The sequence below is a fragment of the Rissa tridactyla genome, chromosome 11 (genome assembly GCF_028500815.1).
Source record: "Rissa tridactyla isolate bRisTri1 chromosome 11, bRisTri1.patW.cur.20221130, whole genome shotgun sequence".
Taxonomy (NCBI): Eukaryota; Metazoa; Chordata; class Aves; order Charadriiformes; family Laridae; genus Rissa; species Rissa tridactyla.
The window spans coordinates 12,402,337-12,430,298 of record NC_071476.1 but is presented as its reverse complement, the minus strand read 5'-3'; the positions used below and the strand labels follow the sequence as shown (position 1 = coordinate 12,430,298).

Sequence of the window (27,962 nt, the reverse complement as noted above, 5' to 3'; positions counted from 1 at the left end):
AACCAAGGCCAAATCCACCCAAAAGAGCTTGTCCATTGTTCTTGATAACTTTTAGCTTAGGTTCACCAGCACAAGGGGTTGAGTATAAAGCAGCTCATAGAGGCAGCGAGTAACAGCAGCGTCGGGGCAAGCAGTCCCGGGACTGGCACTCGGACAGAGACCTTGGTGCAGCTGGACACAAAGCAACATTTGGGAACCGCCTCAGAGCAAACTCAGCTCCAAAACCTTCCCGCCACCCCAGACAGTGCCGGCCTGGGTGGCGGCACCCGCCCAGGTCACCAACAGGCCAAGGGAGTTTCCGAAACCAGCGGTGACCTGCAATCCTGGGTGGAGCTGCGGGAATACCCTGTTCCTCCTCCGAAACCTCCACAAACACCCATGGCTCCATGCAGTGCTGCACGCTGGCCCCAAAGCCCGTCCTGTCACCCCCCACCACACGCATACACACACACACAGTCCCTCTCCTTGCAGCCACCACGTAACACGACAGCAGTCAACTTACGGCTGGGCCCGTGGATCTTGATGGGTTTGGTGCTGATGAGAGAGTGGGAGCAGTTTTGGCAAACACAGTCCTTCCCGCTGAACGTGACCTTGTCTCCGATGGGGAATGGCTTCCTGTGGCCAAGGAGAGGTGGAGAGGTGTGAGCCGCTCGCTCCCCACCATGCAGTGCTTGGGGCTGCCCTGGGGCTCCAGCAGGACTCATGGTGCTGGGGAGCAGAGGGGCTCCAGGCAAGGGCAGGCAGAGAATGTGCACATGTATTGGGGCAGGAAGACCAAAGCAGGCATTAAGGCAGGTCTCCAGGCTGCAAAGGGAAGGGTCGGAGCTATTTCATTGCCTCCCAAGGGTTTCCACTAAGGAAGTGCAGAGGAGGTGGCTGCTGCAGTGCTGAGCGGGGAACGAGGGGCTGGGGGTTAACGAACAGCCCTCTGCCTGGAGCACAACCAAGGGCTGCACAGGGCTTCTGCAGGAGTGTCATGCACCATTGATGATGGCTTCAGCTCACCTGCAGGTGCTGCAGACAAAGCACTTGGGGTGGTAGGTCCTCCCCAGGGCAGAGATGACCTCTCCGGTGATGAAGTCCCCGCAGCTGTCGCAGCGGGTCCCGTAGAGCTGCTGGTAGTCGTGGGTGCAGATGTACTCCTGGTTCTTAAAGAAGAAGCCCGACTGGGCCAGGTCGCAGCCGCACACTGCGGGGGGAGGACACGCACTCGTCAAAGGGGCAGCGGGCAGGTGCAGCCCCGGGGCCAGCTGGGATCTCCCAGCCCACCTCTGCTGCCCCTCCAGCAGCAGTCCCAGGGCACCCATGAAGACCCAACTTTCTGCAGGTATCTCGGAGGGTTTCCCTTCCCACCGGACACGCTGGGGCCTTCCCCCAGCACCACAAGATGTCAGTGTTGGGCTGTGGCGGGTGCAGGATGGGGCTGCCCAGACGGCCCGGGCTGGGCATTCCCAGAGGAAAACCTGGCACTGGGAAAGGAACCCCTGCAGCCCCTACTCATCACGCATAAACCATGCCCAGGAGGGTCTGCAGCATCCCGTCCTGGACCCACAGCACTTGGATGGGGCTCAGTTCCTCTATTTGACACTCACATGGTGTCAGGAAGTCAAGAACAAGACTGGAAGGAGTTGGGCATGCCCTAGGGACAGCTGGGGAGAGGTCTTCTCTACACCCTGGGGCATAGTCTTGTCTATGATGAGCCATCTGCAATCCCTGGCCTGGACAATGAGGCCGTGCCTTAATGGGAACAGGTCCTGGGACACCCTGGGTTTGGTGTTCTCACTGCTTTTTTTTCCATAGGTGTCCAGCCCAACATCGCTTCCTTCCCTGCTGTGGGAACCGTGGGTGGTGCACAGCCCATCAGAATAATCCAAGGAGACGTAGCAAGCCCTGGCCCTCAGTGTCATTTCCCTCCTACGTCTTCTCCATCCAGAGAGACCTTGAGAGCATCAGATCCTCTTGGCACCTCAGGAGCAGCACAGGGACCAGGTCCTAGGGCCTCTGCATGATGCCCATCACCTGTCCTGCAAGGTGATGGGGTGGAGGGGAGAACTACAGAGCAACTGAGGACCCACTGACACAGCCCCTCTTGGTCTCTGCTTTACCCTTTGTCCCCACGCACCCCTCTGTCCTGTTCTTGCACATCTCACCTGTGCCCATGGTGGCACAGCAGCCACCCTCCCAGGGCACAGCTGGACCCGCCGGCTGCAGGGCCCACAGGGCAGAGATGCAGCTCCTCTCCCGCAGAGCATCCCCTGGATGCTGCTCCCCGGAGCTGTGGGCAGACAGCCGGGGGGTACAGGGCCAGCACCCCCTGCTCTCCAAAACAGCCCGCCAGCCTTTCCTCATCAGCGATGAGGGACAGGCCACCTGCTCTGGGACAGTATCAGGAAGCAGAAGCAAGAAAAACCGTGGCAGGTCTGGGCCCCGTTTGCCATGGGACCTGGAGCACATCCCCAGTCGTGCCAGGCTCCCGGGGACACGCTGGGGACAAGCTGCAGGGCTGGCGCGGGAGGCGGTGGCAGCCAGCCTGAGGCAGCAGGGGCTAAGAGCTGTGAGGGAAGGTGAGACAGGAGGATTTCCTCTCATTATTTATTCCCTTTCACTTGGAAATCAGGCAGTGAGCACTGCCAAGCTCTCCCTGCCGGCTCCTGGCCCCTTTGAAGCCGGTGGCTGTCTGAGCTCTTTGTCTGGATGCGCAGCTTCAGCTCCATCCCGCACACTGAGCAGGGAGAGGGCTCGGCACAGTGCCCCGAACGTGTAGGTCATCCCCGAGGGCAACCTGGGGCCCACACCCCCTCCCAGAGATCTGGGGCTGCCCACCCCACGGGGGACAGGGCTGCAGCAGGGGTGGTGACAGTCGCCTCCAGCCAAAGCCTCCCTCCCCGAGGAAGGAGCAGCAAAGCATGGCCAAGGGGACAGGGATTTATGTCCTGCTTAGCACAAGGTGCTGGGAGCTTGGAAGACCAGAGACCTTTAAAAAAACCCTGGTAATGGGATGCTTTACAACCTACGGAACCAGCCACTGGCCTGGCTGAGAATGGCTGGGCTGCTTTAACGAACGTGCTAAGGAGCCCTTCAGCATCAGCTCTGGGCCATCAGCTTTTACGGTTCCACAGATCTCTTGTGCTCAGGGAGGATTTGAGCAACCTCTCTCCTCTATTTCCACCAGCCCGCGGGGGCCACCGAGCCCCAGCTGCAGCACTCGGCATCCCAGGGCACCTCGGTCACATCCCACGTGCGGGTGGCAGCGATCCGTCACCCACCCCCAGCCCCGTCAGGAGCCGCTCCGGCCATCTCCCCCACATCGCTGCCTCTCAGCTGGATTGGTGACACCTCCTCCTCCTGATTTGGGAGCAGGCAGGCAGCTGAAGGATGCAGTGCTCCCCCCCGCCCCAGTCACAGACAGTATGTTTGGGACCGGTACAGCGCAGGCTGGTGGTATTCAGGGAGCTCGAGGGTAACGATGGTCTTGGCCACCCCAATTCACAGCTCTGGCATCATCCAGGGACACTGCCCGCGCCGTGCCAGTCCTGTGCCATTACCTCCCCGCCTGCACCGTGACACATCCACCCCTCCACGAAGCTGCCACCCCTGGGTGTGTGACCACATCTCAGGTCTGTCCCCAGCCTTTTGCTTTCCAAACTGCACCCAGGGCGATGGGGCAACCTGGCCACCAACTCTCTGGGTGTCACCGTCCTACCTTGGCAGGTGAAGCAGCGGATGTGGAAGTGATTGCTCTGGACGCGCACCACCTCTCCCTTGCAGGTGTCCCCGCAGCGGTAGCACTGGATGACGGTGGAGCTGCTGCCAGGGGTGTAGGGGTTTTGCTGATAGGGAACTGCTGGCAGAAAGGAGGGAGGGAAAAAACGAGAGAGGGGAAGGGTCTGTTAGCATTCAGGACACAACCGGGCATGGTGGCAGTGACCCCAGCTGGGCAGCTACAAAAGAGCCCTCTGGAGACTGTGACACAGCAGCCAGACACCTGACGATTGCTAAGGGCAAAGCACAGCCGAGACCACGCTGGCGCCCAGTGACTCCGAGCTGGGTGCACGTCCCTGTCTGGATTCGGGATTTCCCTTGTTGGGCTCACAGGTCTGCAGTCCTGAGGGCTGTGCAGTGCAAGTGCCCGGGCACCCCTCCCTGTCCCTGCACGGATAACCAGGTCACCTGCACCATCGCCCCAAAGCCATGCAGAGCTCTCTGGATGCTCTCCTGTCTTCTAAGCACCTGCAGAAGGACAATGCTGGGACCAGCTACCCACCGGCTCTGCTCCGCTCAGCCCTAGGGCAGCCCTGGCTCACTGCTGACCTGCTCAGAAACACGCCAGCGAGCACTGATTTGGCAGCAGCATGGGAAGGAACTGTTGTTTTTTTGGAGCTTCCACTTGTTTGGTTAGGAACTGGATGGAGAAGTCATTTTTCAAGGAGCTTTCAAACATCACAGCAATTGAGTGGTTAGCCCTGGTGGGACTCTCACCTCCTCAGCAAGGAGCAGCATCCCAGCCCCGCTGCTCCTTCCGGAGCGGCACCGCGGCGCGTGCAGGCTTTGCGCCAAGCCAGGGGCCGCAGGAGAGGGCAACGTGGCTCCCCCAGAGCTCAGGGCAAGACCCGACCTTCTCCTGCTGCAGATGGTCCGGGGACTCATCTCCACTCCTCATCCCCGTCCAGCAGCTCTGCAGACCACCACGAAGGGCTGATGCTCTGCAGCCTCCCCCCACGCTCCAGGGGAGGGACCGTACAGAGCTGGGGATCTTTCTGCTGTCTCAGCACAATCCCCAAACACACACAGAAAACATTTTAAAGAGCAGCTGCTGCTTTCCCTGCCCCACCTGCAGGTGCATGGGCTGCTCGCAGGAGTTCCGGGCTGGCTGACACCATGCTAACCACGCTGCAGGCAGGGGCCTGGCAACAAAGCACTTTGTTTGCTGTAAGACTTGAGAGAGGGAGCTGTAATTCGGGCAACTCGAGCAGCGACGGGGCAGGATTTCAATGGACCAGAGACTTTCTGACCCAGTGCTGAAGAGCATTCCCAGCAACAAGAGAAGCAGCTGATTGAAACCTGGTATGTGAACTCCCTGCGGAACACGGAGGACAGGGCACAAGACAGAGGAGATCACTCATCAGAGAGGCTCCTCGTTCACCGTGGGGCAGATCATGTGGCAGGGAACAGAAAAACAGCCCATTATTAGCTTCAAAAGCAAAGAAAGAGAAGTCAAAGTGACATTGAGGCTGTCTCACATCAGTAAAATCCCATCCCACGTGCCAAGTGCCCAGAGACACACTCTACGGACATGCAGCACTGCTCACCACTGGGAAAATGCGATGACTCTCCCTGCCTGCTGCCCCATCCCCTGGGATAACGGAGCTGCTGGGGACTGGTTGCCTTGCCCAGCCTGACCTGAGAGCTGCAAGGAAAGCCGAGGTGCTTTCCTATGAGTGCCCCTCAGCAAAGCTCAGGCTCCAGCCTTGACGTGAACTTCCAAGAGTTGCTGGGACTTCCCTCCTGACCACGCTCTTGCAGGCTGACAGCTCTCAGAGGCCATCAGAGGTACCTGAGGTACTAACGGGTACTGCAGTGCCAACAGAGGAGCTATAAAACAGGAGTCAGGCCTGGAGCTCAGACGAGCAGACACACTAACTAGTCTAGATCTATACACTTTGAGGTCCCAAATAGGATGAAGGACACCTGTAAAGGGAGCAGGGTACCCCCAGCCATGCTTTTGCAGGCATGTTTCGCAGGGAGGCACAAGCCCTGGGAAGAGGGGTCCAGGACCTCCTGCAGCAGCATCCCGTGCTGCTGGTGGGCACCCATGAACTCTGCAGCAGCCTGGGGGGACACAGGCCTGACCCCAACACCATCTCCCGAGGCTGGAATGAACTGCGGGGGATCTCTTCTGGAGGGGGTCTCCAGCAGAGCAAGAGTTACAGCACTGAAACCTCTTCCCACGCACCCCGTGCTCGCACCCTCTCCGAGAACAACGAAGCAGGAGCCAAGCCCTGGGACACAGCTACGGCAATCCACAAAGCTCGTACAGAAAAGCAGAAGGGAGGTGGGGTGAATGGCTGGGAATTAATGAACACTTAAACAAATGATAATAATAAAAAAAAAGGGGAAAGAGAAAAAAAAATAATGTCAGAAAATGCAGGCATCACTTATTCCGGGCTTCTGGTCTCTAGGGGAAACTTCTTGGTGTCCATAGCAACAGATCGCCAAGCCCCTGCGCCAGCAGGTCTGATGGGAGGGAAGGCAGAGGAAAAGGAGTCGAGGATGGAGGAAATGCTTACAGCTGTGCTACACCGCTGGCAGAGATGAAACCATACGGTCACTCCTATTTGCACCCACGGAGATGGGTCAGGACCCGGCTTAGGGCACCATTGCCCTCCCGCCTCCCGGCTTTGTTCAGCCCTAAGCCGAAAGCTCCCCGATTTGCGATTAACCTCCGGCCCATGCTGGAATTTTGCTCTGGGAACATTAATGCATTGTTTTGCTGGGGCTCTGCTTGTTTTTGAGCAGGCAGTTGCCCGCCTCGTGGCCTCGTGCAGGAAGTATTACACATCACAACACCCCTGAGCAGAGGGACAGCTGAGCAGGGCAAAGCTCATTACACCAAAATAATCCAGTAATAATGTAAGTAGCATTAGCGGCCTCGCAGGCCGAGATACAGCAGTCGGGGCGAGGGGGCGGGAGCTGCCCAAGGAATGCCTTAATCTCACCCCAGTTTGCTCCCGCTTCTGCTGGTAGAGCGGGAAATTAAGCTGGCCTCGCTCAGCTATTAATGCATTTGTGCTCCACAATGCAGCACAAAAGGCTGCCCAGGGCCAGATTCCTCCGGGGCTCTCCCCATGTCCCAGCTGGCGCCTGACCTGCGGAGCCAGAGGAGCTGCTGTGGCCACGGCCGGGCAGGGAGCTGCTGCGTGGGCACACAACGGATTTCCCACTGATCTGGATTAAGGTGGCACCTCCGGTCAGGGATCGGTGCCCTGTGCAGCCTTAGGAACAGACAGCGGCTGCCATACGTAAGCAAGGGAGTTGGCAACGTGGTGGGGGGAGAGATGGTGCCCCCAAACAACACCCAGGGCTGTGAAGAAGAGCTGTGTCCCCTGGGAGTGCAGAGGGACCTTGCCCAAGAGATGCTCCAAGCCACGCTGCGGTGAGCAATCTGCAGGTTCCTGCTGTGCATCCCTGGTCAATCCCCATCCTTCCTTCCCAGAGCACCCACCTTCCGCTGCAGGAGGGTCAACAACCTTGTTTGCCTTCCTGTCCTCTTCCTGCACCGTGTCCCAGCCCTCCACTGAGGAGGAGCAGGACAGGGGAGTGCTGAAGCCTTACGCTGCCTCTGGAATGCTTTAAACCCTTCAGGAGGGGGCAGAGATGACAAGAGATGATCCCAATCTACCTTGGAGGGACAGCAGCTCAACACCAATGCAGATAACGTGGCACAGCCCCCCAGTGTGGGCTCCAGGATGGAAGGCTGGCACAAAACAAGCTCCTACAGCTGCCTGGGGCCCCCACCCAGGCAGTCCCACAGACACATACCCCAGCAGCAACCTAGAACCAAGCTTCCAGGGACACAAGCTGCAAGGAACAGGACACCCAGGGGCATTTATAAAGATCCATCCATCGTCCCTTACTGGGATCAGACCAGTTCCTGCTGGTTTCCCACCTATCTCCCTCTCCCAGCCCATTAGCCCTCCAGGAAGATCAATTAGGTAGAAAGTGTTGCAGGTGGGTTTTGCATCATTAGCAACAGGCAATTGGAAGCTCCCACCCAGCTCGGAGACCCTGCCCTGGCATGGTGTTTGCTATCAGCATGTTTATGAGACAGCATCTCCACAGGAGGATGGGGAGGCCTGATTTAATTAATTACCAGTAATTAATATTTGCACAACGCTGGGAGAGCCACAGGTGAAGGGGACTGTGGAAAAGAAGCAAAGCATTCACCCTTTAATTAATAACGAGAGGCGGTGCCACCGTGGGTGGGGGTGCTGGGGCTGAGGGCTGGCATGTGCTGGCCATGTGTGGGGGAGATGTCCCCACTGGGCGCTGGGGGTGCCAGCATGGGGCTGGCTGCAGGGGATGCGAGGTGTGCCTGGGTGAGACCCGAGCGTGCTGGGGGAGCTGCCGTGGTGTGTTGAGGGGTCCTCACACCTCCATGGGGCTGAGCCCCCCCTCTTCCAGCAGCCGCTGCATCCCACTCCTCCCCACTGCCTTGCAGTGAGCCATTCACCACAGCCATCCTCTGCATGCTCCCTGCGCCGACTGGGGCTGTAAATCATCCTTGTCCCAAAAAAAACACTGGGGGTGGTGGGACCAGCATGGCACAGGGGGTGCGTGGGATGCAGCTTCCCCAGGGAGGGCGAGGGAAGATGGGCACCCGAACCTCATGTTGGGAATGGCTGGCAGAGCCCGTGCCTTCGTGTCCCTAGGGAAGGGACGATGCCACGCCGCTGGGAGAAGGTGAGGAGGGGCCCAGGAGCATGGCGGGGGCCGGGGCGGCTCGGGAAGAGGAAGCCCAGCCCTGCCAGCGTGCCGGCCCCGGAGGTGTCGAGGCTGAGGGGCGGCAATGACTGGCCAGAAAGGAATTTTGCTGGAAGTGCTGGAGGCTGAGGGAGAGGCTGGGGCGAAGCTCCAAGGATGGGACACGATGTGCCGGGCTGGGGGCGGAGAGTGAGAGGACACAAAAACAATCCGCGGCTGGGATGCAGGGAGGGAGAGGTGGCACTGCAGGAGCCTGCACCCCAAACCCCCTTGCCTTGGCAGGGATGCGGGGCAGCCCAGCCCGCTCCGAGCCCTGTGGGAAGTGAGGGGGAGGATTTCTCCTCCAGACAGGAGCCATGCTGTGTCCCAGGGGCGGCCGGGGAGGAAGGGTGGGAGCTCCAGTGGCCGTGGGATATGGGTTTCTCATCAGCAGCGGGACTGAGGGCTCCTGCCTGCTGTCTCGCACAGCCAAAGAGCTTGACCATGGCCGTAAAAATGCCTTGGGGAGGAAGGGAAAGATGGGCTCAGAGCCAAATGATGCCAGTGCCATGGGCGGGCACGGGGATTTCCACAGCCGGCCATCCTGCAGGGCTGCCTCTGACCCCGGTGTGTGGGAATGAGCTTGCTCCGGCTGCCGGCCCACGCCGGCTCCCGGCCGAGAAGGTGACGATGGGGAAAGGCGCTGGGGGCTGTTGGCAGCAGGAAGCCGGGTAAGGGGCACGCTGCTATGCCAGCACTGGTGGCCCAGCTGAAAGACCAGATGAATTACCCCTGAAATAGAGGAAGGGGCCAGCAGCTGGGATGTCCAGCTCCGGGGAGAAATCTGATGCCTGCTGCATGGCCATCTCGGTTCTCAGGCAGCTGGCCACCGCTTTCCGTCGAGCTTCTACAGATAAGTCATTTCGATCAAGGAGAAAATTATATATTTACCTTTGGTCAATATGTTTTCTCTTTTCATCTTTCCCCTAAGTAAAATCCAGAAGTATCATGTGGTTCTTTATTGAATATTTAGGTTTTTAGGCTGGGGCAGGCCACGTGCTCCCAGTAAAAGACGGGGCTGAGGGCAGGTACCACAGATCTGCTGTGGGATAGTTTGGAGCATGGAGCAGCTCCGGCTGCTTCTCCTGACATTCGCATTGCGTGCGCTGCTGTCCCCACGCGTGCCACAGGAGCGGGCAGGGACAGGCAGCGTGGGCTGGGAGCAACAGCGACCGCCCGCCTTACGCAGACCAGGCACCGAGGTATTTCCAAGCCATCAGAAAACACTCCTGTTAGTCAGCACGGAGCGTCGTGCAGGCAGGATTATGAGCCCCCGGCAAGTGTACGCCAGCCTCTCCTCTCCCAGCTAGCAGGCAGAGCCATCTGCGGCTTACAGCTAAAAACCCTCCACTGTGTCACAGCACCTAATCTAGCCCTAGGCTTCCCTAATTAGATCACGACCAATTATTGCTTCCACCTGCCTCACGCCGTCCCCTTGCCCCCCACCACCGTCACTCCTGCACCGTGTCACCTCACTCAGCGTGACACAGGACACAAACAAGACGTGGGTGTCGCGAGGACGGCAGCCAGCGGAGCCCGAGTGGCAGATGCCAGCATGGGCGAGGGCACATGGCTGTCAGCAGCGGGATGGGGCTGCGATGGGGATGCTGGGCTAGCACCGGCATGGCATGGGGGAGGGAGTCCGCTCTATCTGGGTATCATGGGAGGACCTGAACGAGCGTGTCTGGGTATCACAGAGGGTAACGGCAGCTCCATCCTTCCTGGCTGAGCTCTGTGCGATCCCTCTCTTAGCAGAGGTAGGTGAAGGACACGGGCAGAGGTGCCACCCCCCAGCACCCTCACTGCTCCCCATCCGCTGTGTGCCACCGCCCAGCCCGTCTGCACCTCCCCCACCCCCTGCCTCCCCCAGGAGGGCTGGCAGCTGGGCCAAACCCCTGCAACAGCCTCCTGATGAGCCCAAATGCATGCTCTGGCCCCACTCCAGCCCCTGAACCCGGGGCTCGCTGCGGATTTGAACCTCGGGATGCTCGAATGCTCACGCCCTGCCTTGGCAGAATGGCAGGGGGGGGAGGATGGGGGCCAGGGGTGTGGGCACAGCCCAGAGAGCCGGCAGCACCGTGCTTCACACCCTGCGGGCAGCGCTGGCCATGCAGCGGGCAGGACCAGTCTCTCCCCTGGCTCTACTCCCCAAGCTCCCAGCATTCATGCTGGGGGGGTTCCCTAGTGCTGGGGAGGGGTCCCCCCAGAGCTCATGTCAAGCTGGAGCTGGGAGGAAGCAGCAAACCGTCTCTGTCACACAGATATGAGTGGTGGCAGCCACTGTGGCTGGCCAGTGACGTGGGAAGGTGCCCAACAGTGACTAACGGCAAGAGCACGGCAGGACTATGTGCCAGGGTGGGAGTGGGTCTGCGGGGGGACACATGCTGCTACCGCTCCAAAAAGAGAGAGGAGGGAGGTCAAAAACAGTTGGAGGAGACAAAAGAGAAGGGGAAAGAGAAAGAGGGAAGAAGAGAAAGAAAAAGGATAGAAGGAAAAAGGAAAAAAAACGACGGAGCAGGGAACAGCGAGGTTCCTGCCTGTGGAGCAGAGTTTGTTTCTGGCTGCGTTCATGGAAATTATTGTCCAAACGCGAGCGCTGAGGAAGCCGGCGATTGTCTCCCCGCACTGACCCGGCTGCCGGCAGCTGCCCGTGCCTGCCTGCAGGATGTTTACTTCCCCAGCGCGGGCAGCCCGGGCTGTAACATGCCGGGGAAACCCACAGACCCTGCTGCCGGCGGAGGCTGTGGCGGGTTTTAACCCCGTCCTCTGGGGAGCCCCCCCTGCCACCACCCAGCCCGGCAGGGCCATGGGGTGTGCTGGGCGAGGGGCCCCAGGACTTCTCCGGTTTGCTGAAAGCACCGACTGCCCCACTTGTGATTTTTCCAGATTCTCAAGAAAAAGAGGAAAAAGTTGTTCTTCCAGTTCTTGCAGCTGTGGGGAATTTCGAAGACCTCGGTGCAGAGCAGCGTGACAACAGAAAGCCTTGTGTAGCACTCCCGGGCTTCCCCAGCCTGACAGCTATTCCCTGGGCTGCCCGGAGCTGGCGAGCCAGGGACCACACTGTCCCCACAGCCCCCAGCCACCCAGCCCGGCAGCGGCCAGGGAGCACCACCGGGGACAAGCCCGTGTGTGGCATCCTCACTCGCAGGGCTGCAGTGACAGTCACACCCCGGGCGCCACTCATGCCAGAGCCATCGTCCAGGGAAAGAGGTTCCTTCCGCCACTCACCAGGCAAAGGAGGAGGGCAAGCAGCATCCCCAGCCCCACACTGATCTGTGCCATGGGGTGGGTGCCCGGACCTGGGCTGCACCCCCCACCACTGATGCTCTTGCCCTGGTAGCAGCTCAGAGGCACTGGTGATTTTAACAGCATTCACTTCCCAGCGTAGAACCACCCTTTAAAGCTTAATTGGCACTCACCGGCCCCTGCTACTAAATAAATGAAGAAGCGGAGGGCTCAGTGGGTGCGAGCCTCCACTGCCTGGCAAGCGCTGCGGCATGGGGCCGGCGTCTCTCGAGAGCTTCACTCACACCTTCCCTTTCCTGCAAGGGACCTGCCAGGATGGCTGCGGGGGGACTGGAGGAGGGCGATGGGCTGTGCGTCCCCACGCATGGCAGCTCGGGGGGCACGGAGCTCAGGAGGGGGCTGGAGCAAGACAGGAGTTCTTGGGGATGCAACGCGGGAGGATAATGTCTGTTAGACTGAGCTTAACATGTGCGGTGGAACACACGTGCTTGCAGGCACATTAGTGCATGGCTTGCATGGTATGTATGTGCCCTCCACGCTGGTTGCTTTGCTCCCATCTCCAACAAGCACTGCCATGGTCTTTTTTTTCCCAGATAATACTTGTACAGCTTGTCATGGCAACAAGATCTCCTTGAACTGCAATTGCAGCCGGGATGCCTGGTGCTAGCACGTTTGCCTGTCTGCAGACATCATGGCAGCCCCTTCCAGCAGAGCCCTGGGCTCCACACACCCCCAAACTGTGCGAGAGCAGGACCCCCAGGGGAGGGCAGCAGCCCCAGCTGCCCCCCAACTGGGATGCAACCGGGTTTGGGGGATTTTTTGCAATGACTAACAGAGAGCACCAGGCAGCTCCTCCCATTTCATCCCCTCCAAGAAGGGTCTGTGGGATGCTCAGCCCTGCTGCGCTGGACCAGCCGCTTCCCACCTCGCCAACAGCAGCGACCTGCAGGAGGAACCGAGGCACCGGGCGATGTGGGAGAAGGAAGGCTGTGCATCCAGCATCCCCCTCCCGCAGGCAGGGGCTGGGGCTGCTCCCCCCACTGTCACCCTCCTGGGCACAGTGCTCGGAGGCAAAATCCTCCCAGCTGCTGCCCGCCTCTGCTCCCAGCACCGTGCCCGCTCCAGGAACCACTCTCCACAAGCTCTTCTCATCCTCACACGCGGTCTCACGCCCAGAGCCCCCCTGTCCCACCAGGGCCCCGGGATGCACCCCAGAACTGGCACCCAGTGCTGCAGATAACCACCCAGGCCAGAGATGAGATCAGCCCCTCCGACAGCTCGCAGAAAAGAGATCCCCCGGCACCTGGTGCACCATATCTGCACGCAGGCTGAACGTGCCGCAGCTGCCTGTATATCTTACATGGCATGCCCAGTCTCCCAGGCAGGCATGGTATTTCCACCAAGCGTGGGGCTGGAGACGTAGTACTCAACAGGGAATCACAGGCTTTAGGAGTGGCAATAAATCTCCAAAAGGCACAGCTCGAGTTTCACAGTAACTATTTAATTCCCCTCCCTATTATCCCTGAGAATATTTTAGCGGTTCTTGGCGTCTCGGGGAGAGGAAGAGAAAGGACAGATTGCATTTTAATTAATAATGGCTGAAATGCATGGCTGCCCAGGGTAGGAGCTGTGGTGAGCCCAGAGCAGGGAGTTATGCCGAAGAGGAGGGGATGGCACAGCAGTCCCGGGGTGCCGGAGGGATGGCGCTGGGTCCTGCCCCGGGACGGCTCCAGCAGGACAGCTGGGAGCAGCCTCCTCTGCCCCACTCCCAGGCAGGAGAAAGGATGCTCTGCACCTCTGCAAGCCAGGCGGCTACCTTCCGTGCTCCCTTCCTCTTAAAATCTTTGTGGAGGACACTAGGTAGTCACAGCCCTGAAGCTCACAACCCTGTTCTGACACAAGGTCGGACTCATGAAGGAGTCCCAAAATAGCCCGGTGAAGGGGGAGCCGCCCCGATGGCGAAGCTGGGGAGCATGGCCAGCCCTGGCAGCAGCGCCTGGAGCCAAGGCTCTTGGCTGCCAGAGCCTGGGCTCAGCGGGGCACCAGTGAGGACCACGGCAGTCCCAAGCACGCTTTTGGGGTGAGCAAGACTGCTCCTTGCTGGTGTGGCTTCCCAGGATTTGGCTACCCAACTGCTACCCAGATCCACTGCAGTGGTATGAAGCCCCCACTGGCAACTTGGGACCAGCAGTGCTGGGAAGTGAGATGCTTCCCCCAAAACATGGGATACACATCTCCATCTCCAGATGGCTACGAGGTGGTCTGTGCTGCCAGCTCTGCTGGGTCTCCCACCGCCTGCAAAAGCAGCCTGGCCAGGAAAGCACCCTGGCTTGCACAGGTATGAGGTGCAGCAGGGGTGGAGGGGGCCAGATCACAGCTGCTCTGGCCCCATGAGCAAGTCTTCAGGGCCGTGGGCCATCACTGCAACACGGCTGGACCAGATCTCAGTTCCAATGGGCTCCCCACAGCCACACTGAGGCCCCTGCACAAGGCACTTTCACCCCAAGCTTGAGAGCCTGGTGGCTTTGGGTGCCACAAACCACTCCTCATGGGACATGCAGGGCTCCGAAGGGCTTCATACAGGCACCCCAAAGCACCCAAGTGCAAATCAGGAGCTCAAGTGCCATCTGCGGTCCAGGAGCTGGCCAAGCTGTGCAGGGACCGCCACCGAGCCAGGAGCACACCGGGCTACCTGGCACAAGCTGATGCAGGGCCAGGGAGCCGCGTTGAGCCGTCCGCGATCGTGGGCAACTATCGATTTGCTTTGCTTTCAAGAAAAAATGGAGCAGTGAAGCCATGGGGGAGAGGGGCGAGAAGCACGTTGTGTGCGAGCTGAAGGAGAGATGGAGGATGCAGACAGCAAACAGGCTTCCCCAGGGGCCGAATCCTGAGCACATGTGCTACCCACAGCTCTTCTCTCTGCCCCTCGCCCCAGCAGATGACAGAGGTGTCCCACCACCACGAGGGCACACGCACTCAGACGCCCCGAGCAGATGTCTGCACGCACGCACATCAGCCCTTCACCCGGGAGGCTGCTGAGACGCTGGATCCAGGCCCAGAAAACCAGAACAGGTCCCTCTTGGGGGATTGCCTCTAGATTCAGAGGGTCAGCTGCAATTTAGGAGGTCTGATGAAGCAATAAGCAGCAGGAGCGAAGCCCGGGGTGACATAGAGATGTGGTAGCCAGCGGAGAGCTGCTGAGCGCCCCCAGCCTCGTGCTGCGCATCCCAGCCCTTAACCGGGGGGTCACAGCCCTCCGGCTCCACAGCCCTTGCGGCACCTGCCAGGAGAGGCGAGACTCGGCTCCTGCAGCGCTGCCCAAAACCCACCCTTTTACGTACGAAACCAACAACAATCTGGCCAGGGACACAGTGAGAGCTGACAAACATGCCCCTGCCCTCTCGCCCCCGCGCACATCTCTGCAGCATCCCATCCCCTGCCTGCCGCGTGCAGCCGGGGCACAGCGCCGGGGCTGCTCCCGCTGCCGGCATTTGTCATCTCTCCCACCGGCCGCCGCCTCCCCAGCAAATGTGCACCACTCTCTGAGATCAGCTTTTTGGGCTGTGGAAAGGTTTATTTGAGGCGGGCCAGGAGGGATCCCCGCCGAGAGGCTGAAGATGGGATTTCATCCTTACATCTGGTTCAGCTTAAAAAAAATCTTGCCCAAGCTGCTCTAGATACAAATAAATTGTGTATGAGTGAGGGGGCGTGAGGCAGATGAGTGCATCCTGCACAGAAACACATCGCACGTTCACAGCCACAGCTCTGCCGGGGTCCCAAAGCAGGGCTGGGGTGCGGGGACAGGGATCTGGGCAAGCACAAACCCACCCGAGTGGTCATGGAGACACGTGGCTGCTCTTGGTGGCCCTCTGTGGATCCCAGGTGCAGGAGGACCACCTCAGGCCACATTCTCTGGAGGACACTGTGCAGCCAAATCCTTGGCAGCAGCTCACCCTCTGTGTCTGGACCCTGCCGACCCCAGGGTACACGTGCCTCACGGGGTGACGCAAAGTCACAGCCCCAAACCTCCAGTGTCATGGGATGCTGCAGAGCAAAAGCAAATACAAAAGCCTTCCCCATGTCCCCTTCTCCACCGTGCCCATCCCATGATATCCCCCTCCCTCAGTACATACGGCCACTCCATCCCACCCACCCTCTGGGTGCAGGGCCAAACCAGAGCTGCCACCCCCAGCAGGGAGGTGGCAGGAGCTTCAGGCCACCTACTGGCCACAGAGCCCCCACCAGCCTCCTCCTCTTCCTCCCCACCGCTGCCCTTGGCCACCGGGGCTGATGCTGGCCAGGGAGGGGAGCTGGCAGGGTGGTCTCGGGGGAGGCAGCCCTCTCGGCAGCCAGGCGCCGGTCAGAGTCCTTCTCCTCCCCCGGATTTCATTCACGAGGCGTGACAAGTGGGTGAGCTACAGCCAGCCAAACAGCTCACCCAGCAGCCTCAGACAGTGAGAAGGCAGGAGGAGCACGCCTCGGCGGGGGGCTGGACCCAGCCCACACCATGCTATTCTCTGCTCTAACCGGGCTGGACAGGTTTGGGACGTCCATGCAGGAGGATGCCCTTGGGTCCTGAAGCTAAGGGGTGCCAGATGTGCGTGGGTAGAAGTGACTGAACTTGAGGTCCCGGCCAAAAGATGAAAATTGTTAGCTCGTCATTTTGCTGAGACCAAATTTCCTGGTAAATAGAGGCTGTGTTCAAGGCTGGGAGGCAGTCTGTGCCGCACGGGAGTGCAGTGAGCCCAGGGGGACTCTCTCCTCTGATGCCAAAGCCCACCCACCACTGCCAGCCAGGGATGCAGGAGCCTGGACGAGCTTTAGCAGGAGGGATCCATCCCAGCCAAACAAGAAAAAAAAAAAACAAAAAACAAAAAACAACCCAGAACGCAGTAAAGGGGCTTTCTGAGGAAGGGAAAGGAGCTGTCAGATGGTCCCCGACATGGTGGCATCTCCCGCTGGGCCTCGGAGAGGGCTGTGGAGTCAGTGCCAGGGTGTCCAGGACAGGAGCTGACACAATGGAAACATTCAGGCTGGTTCCTCACACGCACGCGAACGCGCCAGAGACAGCCAGGACAGAACGGAGCTCGTTTCTGGCTGATGCATGGAGGGGTTTTCTGTTTGCTGCTGTGTTTTGTATTTGTGGCTTCCCGTATGGAAATGCTTTTTCCCTTTAACCTCCACCCACAAGCCCAGTGGATTCTGTTGCAGTTTTCAAAACATATGGTGCATACATCAAAAACATAAAAGATGCTATATTTAAAATATTACAAAGCAAGCCAGGAGCCAGCATTTTTAAACTAGGGCAGTGTCTGAGAGTGAAAAATGTGGGGATTTAGGATTTTCTGTACCAGATCAGAGAGAACAGCCCCGTTAGACGAGATAGAGCCAGGCTGGCAACCCGCCACCTTGCAGCAGACTGTTGCTTGCCTAGTCTGGTACCCGCTCCTGGGAGAGGATGCGCCCGGCCAGCCCGCGCGTCTGCGCCCTGCTATTTCCCAGGGACCATGGTGCTGCTGGGTGCAGCACCTCTCTGCCCCGATCACCGCTTCGCATCCAGCCCATGCTCGGCACGGTGGTCCGCACGTGATGCTCTAGACAGACAGCCCCAAACCATCACGCACTGAGCTAATTTCTTCCCGGTTTGTTCTGCGATCAGTTGATTCCCTGATGGGCTGCATACCTCCTGTATTACTCCACTAATCTCTCTGTGCATAGCATCATTTATCAGGCCAATACAAGCACCGCAAGGAAGAGAAATTCTTGCTTTCTGCAGGCGGGGGTTAGACCAGAGACTCCTCCATCTCATTTCTCCAGGCTGGAGCTTGTTCTCCTATTCTGCAGAGTGCAGTACATTCACTTGTTTTATTTTAAACCATATTCACGCTGGCATTGTAACTCCAACCTGGGAGACTGCGTCATAGCCAGGGAATGAGGGGTGTTGGATTTGCTATTTTTAACTCCTTCTACTCCAGGGAGGGAACTGAAATCAAATCTCTATCCAGAAACACTGTATAGATATTAATGCGATGAAATGGGAATTTGGACTGGAGGTGACAGCTGGCAAAGCGAGCCCTGGCGTCACAGAGGGGACAATCTCCCCATAAATAGGATGCATGGAAGGGGTGTATGTTTCAGAGCAATCTCAATGCCATCAGTGCGTGCTCAGAGGTTCAAGACCAGCCGCCCCCCAAACCAGTCCCATTCCAGGGGATGAATTACAGCTCAGGGCCGGCAGCAAAACACCATCAGGATCTTCCCTGGCAGGCTCCAAATTCCTCTATCCACTCTTATATCCCGGGAAGGTGTTTTCTGAAACAAGTGGGATCTCATCAGCTGGGCCCCTGGAACGTGGGGGGGGACACACAGCCCAGGCTGCAGCACGAAGGGCACTGCCACATCCCCTTGGAGACCTGCTAAACCATCACACTGCCTGCAAACCATGGGGTCAGAAGCGACAAAACATACACCTGCAGCCAATTAATACAGACCGTCCCAAAAAAACAGTGCAAACCCTCTTTCCGAGAGGGGCTTAGCAGAGCCGCAGCCCCCCTGGTCCCAGCGGGGTCCCGTCAGCCAGGAGCCGTGCAGCGCAGAGGGTGTTTACTGCTTTTCTTAATCTACTGTGATCCCCGCTCTAATTCTGTTAGAGGCAGCAAATGGAGCCTTTAAGTGGTCATAAAAAGATTGTACCCACCCCCCATGGAGCTTATTTGAGACACCTGGCCACGCATATGGGTGGTGGAGAGGGGAGTGCAGAAGGCACCAGGGCTGTGAAGGTAGTGGGGTGCAGCGGGGGACAGCACCGTGCCAGGGAGACCCCCATGGCCACCAACAGGCTTCAGGCACCACAAGCACTGCAGGACGGCACAAGGCATCAGACAGGCGCAGCGACCCACAGGCACCTCACAACAGCGCTAGAAAAAAAGAAAAGCCACAAAAAAACCCACTATCTCACCAGCCCCTTGCTGCCCAATGTCCATCTCTCCCACACCATCCTTAGTGCCTGTGGTTAGGTTAAAAACCCCACGGGACAGAGCATCTTTCACAAGCTATGAAGAGCACAGCCCCTTGGCACTGCAAGGGCCAGCAGAAAGCTACGCCAGAGGGGATGCTCCCCTACCAGCAGCACCCCCGAGCTCAGCGATGAGGGGCTGGCCAACAGCGGTGACAAGTGCCCGATAGCAGCATCTGAGGCCTCTCTCCGAGCCACTGCCCCAGTCCACCTAGCAGAGGCGAAAGGTGGGTTCAGAGGGAGGAAAATCCCTCCCTGCAATGCAGGGATGCACTAAGGACTCCCCAGGACAGAGCAGGCTGGAGGGGTCACAAGCCACCCCAGCGCAGAGCCAGCATGGGGCTCCTGGCAGCCTGCAGCTGCAGACCCTGCCCATGGCTGTCTCCTAACGCATGTAAGTGTGCACTCACACAGGCATGCACGGCCAGCCACCACCACAGCCTGGCCTCGCCACCCCTCCACCGGTGGCTGCTGCAGGCTCGGGTCCATCCCGCTGTCCCCAGAGAGGCAGATCCTCCTCTGGCCTCTGCAAGGGCTCCCAGAGCTCCCGTGCAGGCTGGCGAGGCACCCGGGTCTCGCTCAAAGGTGTTAGCATTTAGCTTCTGCCATGTGTCGGTTTCAGTTGGCCGGAAACGGAGCTTTCAATATTAAAAGACAGCAGTTTTTGTTCTTCTTGCCATCTGTATGTTTGTGTATTTCCCCTACCACCATAATTAGCAGGCTGGGCTCCAGCCAGGCTCAGGAGGAGGTCTTAGTAGATGTCTTCCCAGCAATTTGAGCAGCTTCATCATTTCTTTTATGGATCCCCTAGTGCAGTCCCCATCACCGAAATCGTCACAGCCCAAGCTGACGCTCCTGGCACCCCGTCGGAGGCAGCAGGGATGGGGAGGCTGCGCTCCGAGAGCATCAGACCCTGCAGCTGCCAGAGCTGAACCCCTAAACCATGAAAGGCAGCGGGAGGTTTGCTGCACTCCTGCCACGTTCCCCAGCAGCGACCCACGTCACCAGCCCCTCCGCAGCTCTGACAGAACAAGCCCCAAGAGCTCTTCGCCCTCTCCGGGGTCTGCACCACTGCAGCTGGCTGTATACTATGTGCAAAAACAACACGATAAAATAAATCGATGCAGCCTCAACAACAAACAGAGCCCCGCTGATGCCTGGAATCTCCCTCCAGCTCCAAAGGAAGCCGGCAGCACCACGTCCTACTAGTCCAGGGCCAGCTGCCTCCTCCCAGCAGCGCATCCTTGTTTCGTCCCCCTCTTACCCATCCGCCAGCACTAAGGATGGCCTGAGGGTTGTCAGGACCCAACCAAGCCCAACAAGACCTCGGTTTCCCTACCAGGCTAGTGCTGTTGGAAGCCTCCACACGGGTTTCGGCAACTGCATCTCCTCCCTGCCTCTCCCCAAGCACACCCACATCCTTGGGCAAGCCCGGGATGCTCCAGGTGCACAGCCTCCTACGGACGGTCCTACTGCCCTCACTGCAAACCCCAGCACAAGGAGAAGGGCCAGGGAAGGGCTGTGCACAGTGATGTTAGCAAAGCACTTGTGTTTGAGCAGCTCCGGCAGCGGGAAGCCGGGATGTGCTGGGTTCTCCATGCAGGACCACGGGAGAGGAGCATTGCTGTTACTGTAACTGCTCCGCCTTGGCAAACCGTATTCTGGTTTCGAGCTGTCTGATAAACAGACATGAGCTTGCACATACACAGACATCTGCCGGAGGCAAACAGCAGGACAGAAACGTACAAGCAAATTTGGCAACTTTATGTGAATTAAATGTGCATTTAATTAAGATTTATGGGGGGGTTGCAATAGCAATTGATTATCAAAATCAGATTATTTATGGGGGTTTAGCAACTATACAGGAGATTAACGTTGTTTCCAGAATAAATCCTCAGTAAATATATGTTTCCCCAGTAATCAGCTAATAACACGTCATCCTAATTATCTCATGAAAGGGGCACAGAAGCTCTGACAAATACTGAAAAGATATATTGTTGTCTGCAAAGCAGCACCAGAAAGCCACAAGCCGCGCTCTGCCTCCAAACCACAACTCCACTTGTGTCCTCCAACACCAGGCCATGGCCAGGGGACGCATCCACATCCCTGCCGCCAGCCTTAGTCCTCCACACGTCACGGGCAAAGCCTAGATCTAGGATCCAGATGACGCTTTGCCCAAAGACATGGGTAGGGTTGCGCCCTGGCGCCCTGAGCCTGGCCAAGGCAAGAAAAAGTCACTGCAGTCACTTGCATAAAAAACACCCAGCATGTATCCTAGGGTGGGAAAAGGAATCTTATTCCCAAGAGCAAGAGGAAAGGTGCACATGTCCTGCAATGGGCTGCAGCTCTGTATTTATGTAGTTGTATATTCCTCTCTGCTGGCACGTGACGGTGCCCCATTAAACCTGAAGGGACTGCCTGGGCTGCAGCAGCTCCTCTATTTTCCTTAAGTAGCGCTTGCTCATTAAAAACATATTTATTGAAGATTAACAGTTCTGGCAGCAAGAGGCAAGTAAAGCTGTGCTACACAGCCAGCCCTGCCACTGCCTCCCCCAGTCCCCTGCACAAGGTGCACCCTGAGCTGGCGAGGGCCACCCCATGCCCTGACCTCTCCCCAGACACCAGGATGTGTCTCAGGGATGTCCCTAGAGAACTCCATCCCTGGGAGGAGGGGGCACCTGGTCCCTCCGAGGGGCAGGAGGGTGCCCTGCCACTCCCCACGGCCAGGGCAGACGCAGGACCACTGCTCCGGGATGCAGAGATGCTCTGGCAGTCACCATGGCAACCCCGGTACACAGCCAGGGCTAACAAAGCTGACGGGAGAGAAAGAGAGGAAAACGAAAGAGAGAAGAAAGGGTGAGAAGGCAAGAAGGAAGGAAAGGGATACACCCTAAAGTCATGGAGTGCAGGCTGCGGCAGGAAGGAGGGAGGGACAGATGGGGTGGGAAAGCACCAGCACTGTGGAAAAGGAAGAGCAGGAGAGCGGCCTCTGGGCATCTCACCTTGGGACGACCTTCAGCAAGACAACCCAGGGTGTATGCTGAGTGCACTGTCGAGATGTTATCCGTCAGCCACATTGCAACTGTCCCAGCAAAGGCTCCCTGGCATATGCCCCTGGCGGTTCCCAGGCTGGCAGCCCGAGGCTGTGCTGCGGGACATCTCGCTGCAGCGCGGGCGGGCAGCACCCTGCTAGAGGCTGCAAGGAGCCCCGAGGCAGCTCTCAAACCCCTAACTGAAGAAACCCTTAAGGTGATGGACAGACGGTTGTCTGGGGCCAGGTTATTCAGCACCTCCCTTCTTCCCCGAGCACAGATGGATGGGCCCAGCCTTTGGCTCACAGCACATCACACACAGCACGCTGGCTCAGGGCTGCCCATGCTCCCACTCCCCACTGCACCTCAGTTCTGGGGTCCAGGTCCATTTCTCAGCCCAGCTGTTTGTCCCGCTGCTTTCCAAGCAAAGCAGGGCTGCCCATGTCCCCTGAGCCCCCAAGAAGGCATTTCAGAGGCCAGACCACCAAGACTCACAAGTGGAACACAGGACCCTTTGGAGCAATAGCCAGTCCCAACCCCACAACAGTGGGCCATCTCCACGTCTGGTTATAAAAGGAGCCTCGAGACAACAAGGGACAAGGTACACTTTGTCACGTGGCTTGGGGCTCACCTGAACCCCTAACCCAAGGTCAGAACAGGAGGCAGAGATGTAACCACAAACATTGACCTAAGTCCTTGCACTGCAGGAACACAAGCTATGTCCACCACTAAAGCACGCTCCGCTCTCACCTCTCCAGCCCGCTTCATTGAAGGCAGACGGTTAAAAAACAGACATCAGGGTTTGGGTCAAAAAGCAGCAGCTACAACCTCTCTCAGCTGGAATGGAAAATAACATCCCACTTGGCTGTTTATTCTAATGAAATAACAAATCCCAAAGGGAAGCTCCCCCTGTGCTCAGCTGCCCTCGCGATAGCTGAGCAGTGAACACAGAAACAGCCTCTTGCAAGCAGACAGCAAGTGCCAGGGTGGTGCCTCAGCACACCCATCGCGGGGACGAGAGCAGGGACCTGGGGAGCGGGAGGCCATCAGTGGGGCCAGCTGTATACAAAAGCCTGGCAAGAATGGAAGAAAAACTGAGAAAACTCCTAGGAAAAGCACTGGGTGAAACAGCTCAGCCATTTTAGCAGAGAGAAGATGAGAGAAACCACTGAAGTAATTAGCGCAGATGCTACAGGAGCAGCTGGAGCAGGGCAGCAGGTGATGGGCACCCGGGAAGCTGCTGCTGTGGGAGAGGAGTGAGGCTGTCTCAGCAGGTAGACCCACACCTCTGTATCGGTGCTCACACAACACAACACTCTCAAAAGGGGCTTAGATTTCCCCCCCAGCCACATCCTGAGCCTCCACTGGTAGGACATGGGGTGCCCCAGCAATGGGGCCAAGAGGTGCCAAGCAGTGCTCAGCGCTGGGCAAGGACAAACCTGGCTGGGGACAGTGGGAGGCACACCACATCTAGAACAATAAACCCCCATGAGCATATGAGGGGGTTTTGGCACAGACGTAATCCTCTCCCCTCCTCCTTCCCTCACTCCTGCTCTCCCCAGCTCCTGCATACGCCCAGAAACCCGACTTCAAAAGGAGGGGGGGGGCTGCCAGTGCGGGAAGCGGCAGGCAGGCAGACGTGGCTGTCTCCTGCTAAAAGCCTTTGGTGCCTTTCATCAGGGCCGGGGGAAAGACAGCCTTCAAGCGTCAGGCTGAAGGCAAACGGCCAAGCGCTGGCATCGGCTCCTGCTGCCCGGCAAGCCCTGTGCTCCCAACATGGGAGATTTAACCCATCCTCCTGGACAGGGTGGGTTTAGCCCTCCCCATCCCACCTCCCTGCTATATATACGTAAATAAATCCATCTGTGTACAGTAAGCACCAGAGATCCTCTTAACCCTCCACGCTCCCTGCTCCAGAGTCAGGGCTAAGCGCTGCCACCCCATGCCGTAGGCACAGGAATTGGGGCATTCTCCAGTAACAAACCCATTCATGCAGCTCAGCTCGCCCGCGCCGAGGTCACAGCTCCCTTCCCCGCTGAGATGTCTGTCCCGAGCCGAAGCGACAGTCTGTCCCCAACAGCCTCTGGAAGCCACGTTTCCCAGCTCCTCATTAGCGACAATTAACAGGCAATCAACAGGCCCAGCAGAGCTGGCACTTTCCAGGGAACAAGTCCCCTTTCAACGGGGGAAAATGAACATGTGCTTTGTTGTGCATGCTTCTGGCTTAAATGAGCCAAAAACTGCCTGCCAAGGAGCAGAATTATTTCCCAAACCGGACCCTTTATGCCACCTGACCAGCCAAGCAGGGAGCGAGGGCTGGGGCAGCCGCAGATGACCTCTCCTGGCAAGCCCCCGCTCTGCCACGCGCCCACGGGATGCTCTCGCGGCATCCCGGCACAGGGAGGCGAGGCGGGAGCAGGGTCTGGGGGTACCCCCTGCCCAGGGAGGGTACGGGGCACTCGCCAGCACGGTCTGTGCTGCTGGCTCAGAACCACCCGCTGCTCCTCCAGAAGTTATTCCAGACCAGGTGAGAAGCTCCTCAGAGTCAGCAGAAGCCAGGCATGGCAGGAGGCACCTTGTCACCCTCCCCAGGGCAGGGGCTGCCCTGGGCTTTGGCAAAGGAGGTAGAGACCTCAGAGCGTGGGTGGGCTTGGATTTCACCTCCTGTGCTACCGCGCTAAGAAAAGCTGTGGGCTGAGAATTACAGTGAGATCAGTGCACAGATGAGTGGCAACCCTGTGCAAGAGGACCACGCAGCACACACTCTCCAAAGTCGCCATCCCCCAGCCCAGAGCCAGGCAGGGCTGACCCATCACCAGCCTCTGCTTCCCTGGGTATTCGCCTAGCTGATGAGGAAGGAGGAAAAAAAAAAGGCAAGAAAGCAAGCAAAAGGGAGAGGGAGATGGCCTGGACATGACAGGCTGGCAAGTTTGACAGAGGAGTCTTGTTAGCAGTGTTTTTTCCCTGCAGTTTGAGCGGGGGAAAAGCCAAGGAACGCTTCCCAGCAGCCTGCACCAAACGAGCCCGGCTGCACAGAGCTTTAATTGCCAGTGGCAGAGCAGGGGCGGGCAGTGGCAGCTGAGGGGTCTGGGAGGACAGACGGCAGAGCAGTGCCGACGGCTTCTGCTGCAGCACGAGCTCCATCCTCATCCCCCAGGATGGGAAACTCCTGTTCTCTCTCCAGCCACCCTTCCTCCGGCACAAGGGGCGCATCTGACTGCGCTGTGCCTGCTGGGGGCTGAGCTTGGGGTGCTGCACCCTAAGGCTGCAACACCCTGATGAGAGCACAGCGTGCCTCACACCACCAGGTATTTGGGACTGCAGGTCTGGGCTAGCTTGGGTGTAAGCCCACAGCCCAGCTGGGGCCCAGGGATGTGGGGATCAGCAACCGCCACAGCAGACCTCCACTGGCTCTCCAGGCGAAGGAGAGGAAGGATCTGGCAGCTCTCTAAGCTGACTAAGAGCTCTGCATGCCCAGTGGCTCTGCTGTACCAAGCGCAAGCCAAAGCAATTAGCATTTCTTGGAGACACTCCTTGTAATCTTCCCTGAGTGATGGGGAGAGCTGCCACAAGCACAGGGACGGGCCTCGAGATGCTTCCCAGGGCCGGGGAGATGCCGCGCCGGCAGTGACACAAAGCAGAGCAGGGCTGTCCTGCTGAAGGGACCTCCTGCCAGCGGCTCTGGCACCGCTGGTCCAGCCCGGTACAGGGCACTGCACGCTCACCCAGCCACCACAGCTCTGCCACAGCCCCAGGCCCACCGCATCTCGCCTCCGGGTGCCGCAAGCTGCCAGGCAGCGGAAAGCCAGAAGACAGAGCAGAGAGGCAGCTCTCAGCATCCTTCCCGGAGCACAGCCCAGGTGGGAAAGGCCACCCTGGGGAAAGCCAGGGCCAGGACCAACCTCATCCATCAGCTCCCAGGCAAGGCCGTTAGCCTGAGCCTCGAGGCAGGGAATGGAGCACAGATGAGCCTGGAGTTGTCTGGGGAAACACGGAAGAGCAGCGGCCGCCAGCCCAGGCCAAGTCATCCAGGAGCTGCGGATTATTTTTAACAGCTACTTGTAGAGCGCAGTGAGTGTCTGCAGGAGACAGCCCGAGCTGATGCTCACCCCATCCCTCTCCCTGGCACGTGCAAGGAGCATATCTCACAGCCAGGCTTTTTATAGGGTTTCCCGCTCCCGCTGGGCATGCAGCTCAGTATGACCACACCACCCCCTCCCTCCCTCAGTAATCACTCACATGCCGTTCACTAAAGTCTTTCCATTCCCTCTCTAGCTATTTCCTCTTCTCTCCTTATTAGGGATCCACCTACCTATCCATCTTCTCATTCTCTCCCCCTCTGTGGCTATTTTTAAAATGCCATAAAAGCTTTCAACTGGTAGCATCCTCAGGGATGCGAGGGATTTTGTATGTAACCCATCACGAGCCGTCATCACCACATAATTCACCATGCGGGCAGTGACTCTTCTTTTTTCAAGAGCAGGGGAGGAGAGAACATCCAGGCTGGGTCCCTGGGCAGCTCACCCAGGGCAACACCACCAGACACCTCCCATCCCAAAGGGGAAGGATCGGGTCCAACCCACACCTCGCTCAAGGGGGTGGCTGGGCCAGGTGGTGGTGCCAACAGCAGAAGTCCTCTCAAGTAGCTTCTGTGGGTGTATGGAGGGATGGTTTTGCTCACTGAATAAAAGGCTCTGAGCTGGGGATCATCCAGCTTCGTGCCTTAGCATCTGCTGCCAGATGAAGGAGGGCTTCCTTGCTGAGAAGATGGCTGCGTTTCTCCTTGTATGCCCATGCGTATGCAAGCTGCTGTACTGCCTGGTTCCCAGGCTGGTCAAGAGGTGATCTAAGCGAGTCAGGAGGTGGGGGATATTTTGGTGCTGCCAGCAAAACCCCTTCCCAAAGGCACAGCCTGCGCCAAGAACTGGACCCCTCTGGCAACAGCCTGGATAAATGGGAAGGACCAAGGTTTCCTGATCAGCTACAGCCCAGCCTGGATGGAGGGAGGGAGCAAAGGAGCATTCAGGGACCACACAGGCACTCCACCAACACCATGAAAACCACTTCTCTCTCCCCAGTCTAGTTATTCCCTACAGAAGAGCTGCCTTCCCCTTCCCTCCCAGAAGGCTGGCCAGAGACCCGATGCACATACTACCAAAGACACCCCCTCACCCTGGCCCATCCATGCCACCTGTGCCCCGGCAGAGCTTGGCAAGAGCTGAAGGCAGGTTGCTAAGTCTCTGCTGCAGGGGGAAGGCTGGCTGCTGCAAGCTGTCTGGCGGCTGCTGCCAGCGAGGTGCGGGCACGCTGACCCAGCCGCGGGACGCCAGCCTCGGTGGCTGCCAGGCAGGATTAGGCTGTGCATAACCTGAGAGGTGTCCTGCCGCGCGCTAATGCGATGACACGCTCCGTGTCACCGGCAGGAGCCCTCTTCCATCAGCTCCAATGACCAAGCGCTGGGTGTGCCTGCGGCGGAGGCAGCAGGTCCCCAGGAGCCCGAACTCGGTCACATCACTCTCGGAGGATGCCTCGGTGACGCGGCTATTTATAGCGTGTAGGAGGTTAGTGGGAGCTCATCTTACCTTGCTCCACCTTCTTCATCCTCTGAGGACCAGGAGGTGATGCAGAAGGTGCCGAGGCGGAGGGGTGTGATGGGGAGGGACGCCCCCAGCGCCTGGCAGGGAGGGAGGTGTTTGCGGGGACCAGCGCCGTGCTGTGATCTGAGCGCAGGCGAGAGGCTGTGCGAGCGCAGAGGAGAGCTGGGGGAAGCCTGTACTCTATCACACTCTGAGGATTGCTGCGATGCAAGCAGAGAGAGGGAAAATCCGGAGCAGAGCTGCCTGCTCGGACGGCAGGAGAAGCCGGTACCAAGCTGCACAACACGCTGCCTGCCCAGACCTCGCTCCCATGGCCCTGTGCAGGCAGCTGCCCCATGTGGGCTGCATTTGAGCTGGGTGCTGAGACCAAATGGGGTCTGCACCAGCTCCAAAGGGGTTCTGAGACCTCTGCCTGCCCCAGCCCCCATTTCTTTGGGACAGGCAAGGAGAGCCTTTCCATGCCTTTGCTGTACTCAGCACCTGACTGTCGATCCCCAGTGCACAGGGCAAGCACAAACAATGGGGACCTGCCATAGGTCCCTCCTGGCAGGC

The 27,962-nt window shown here is 58.6% G+C and overlaps 1 protein-coding gene across 5 annotated transcripts in view; it reads right to left on the bottom strand.

The window, feature by feature from the left end:
- The window catches only part of ABLIM3 (actin binding LIM protein family member 3), a 56,622-nt gene that overhangs the window by 20,502 nt on the left and 8,158 nt on the right, over positions 1–27,962 (bottom strand). For 4 of the 5 annotated variants that reach the window (XR_008468903.1, XR_008468904.1, XR_008468905.1 and 1 more), the window contains exons 2-4: positions 3,704–3,844; positions 1,006–1,189; positions 503–615 (exon numbers count right to left, since the gene is read on the bottom strand). Coding sequence is in view for 1 of the 5 variants with exons in the window: in XM_054217755.1 (XP_054073730.1) it covers positions 503–615; positions 1,006–1,189; positions 3,704–3,844 (438 nt within the window). In the remaining 4 variants the exon portion in view is untranslated. The remainder of the gene's footprint in view (positions 1–502; positions 616–1,005; positions 1,190–3,703; positions 3,845–27,962) is intronic. The other variant, XR_008468902.1, reaches the window with a different exon arrangement.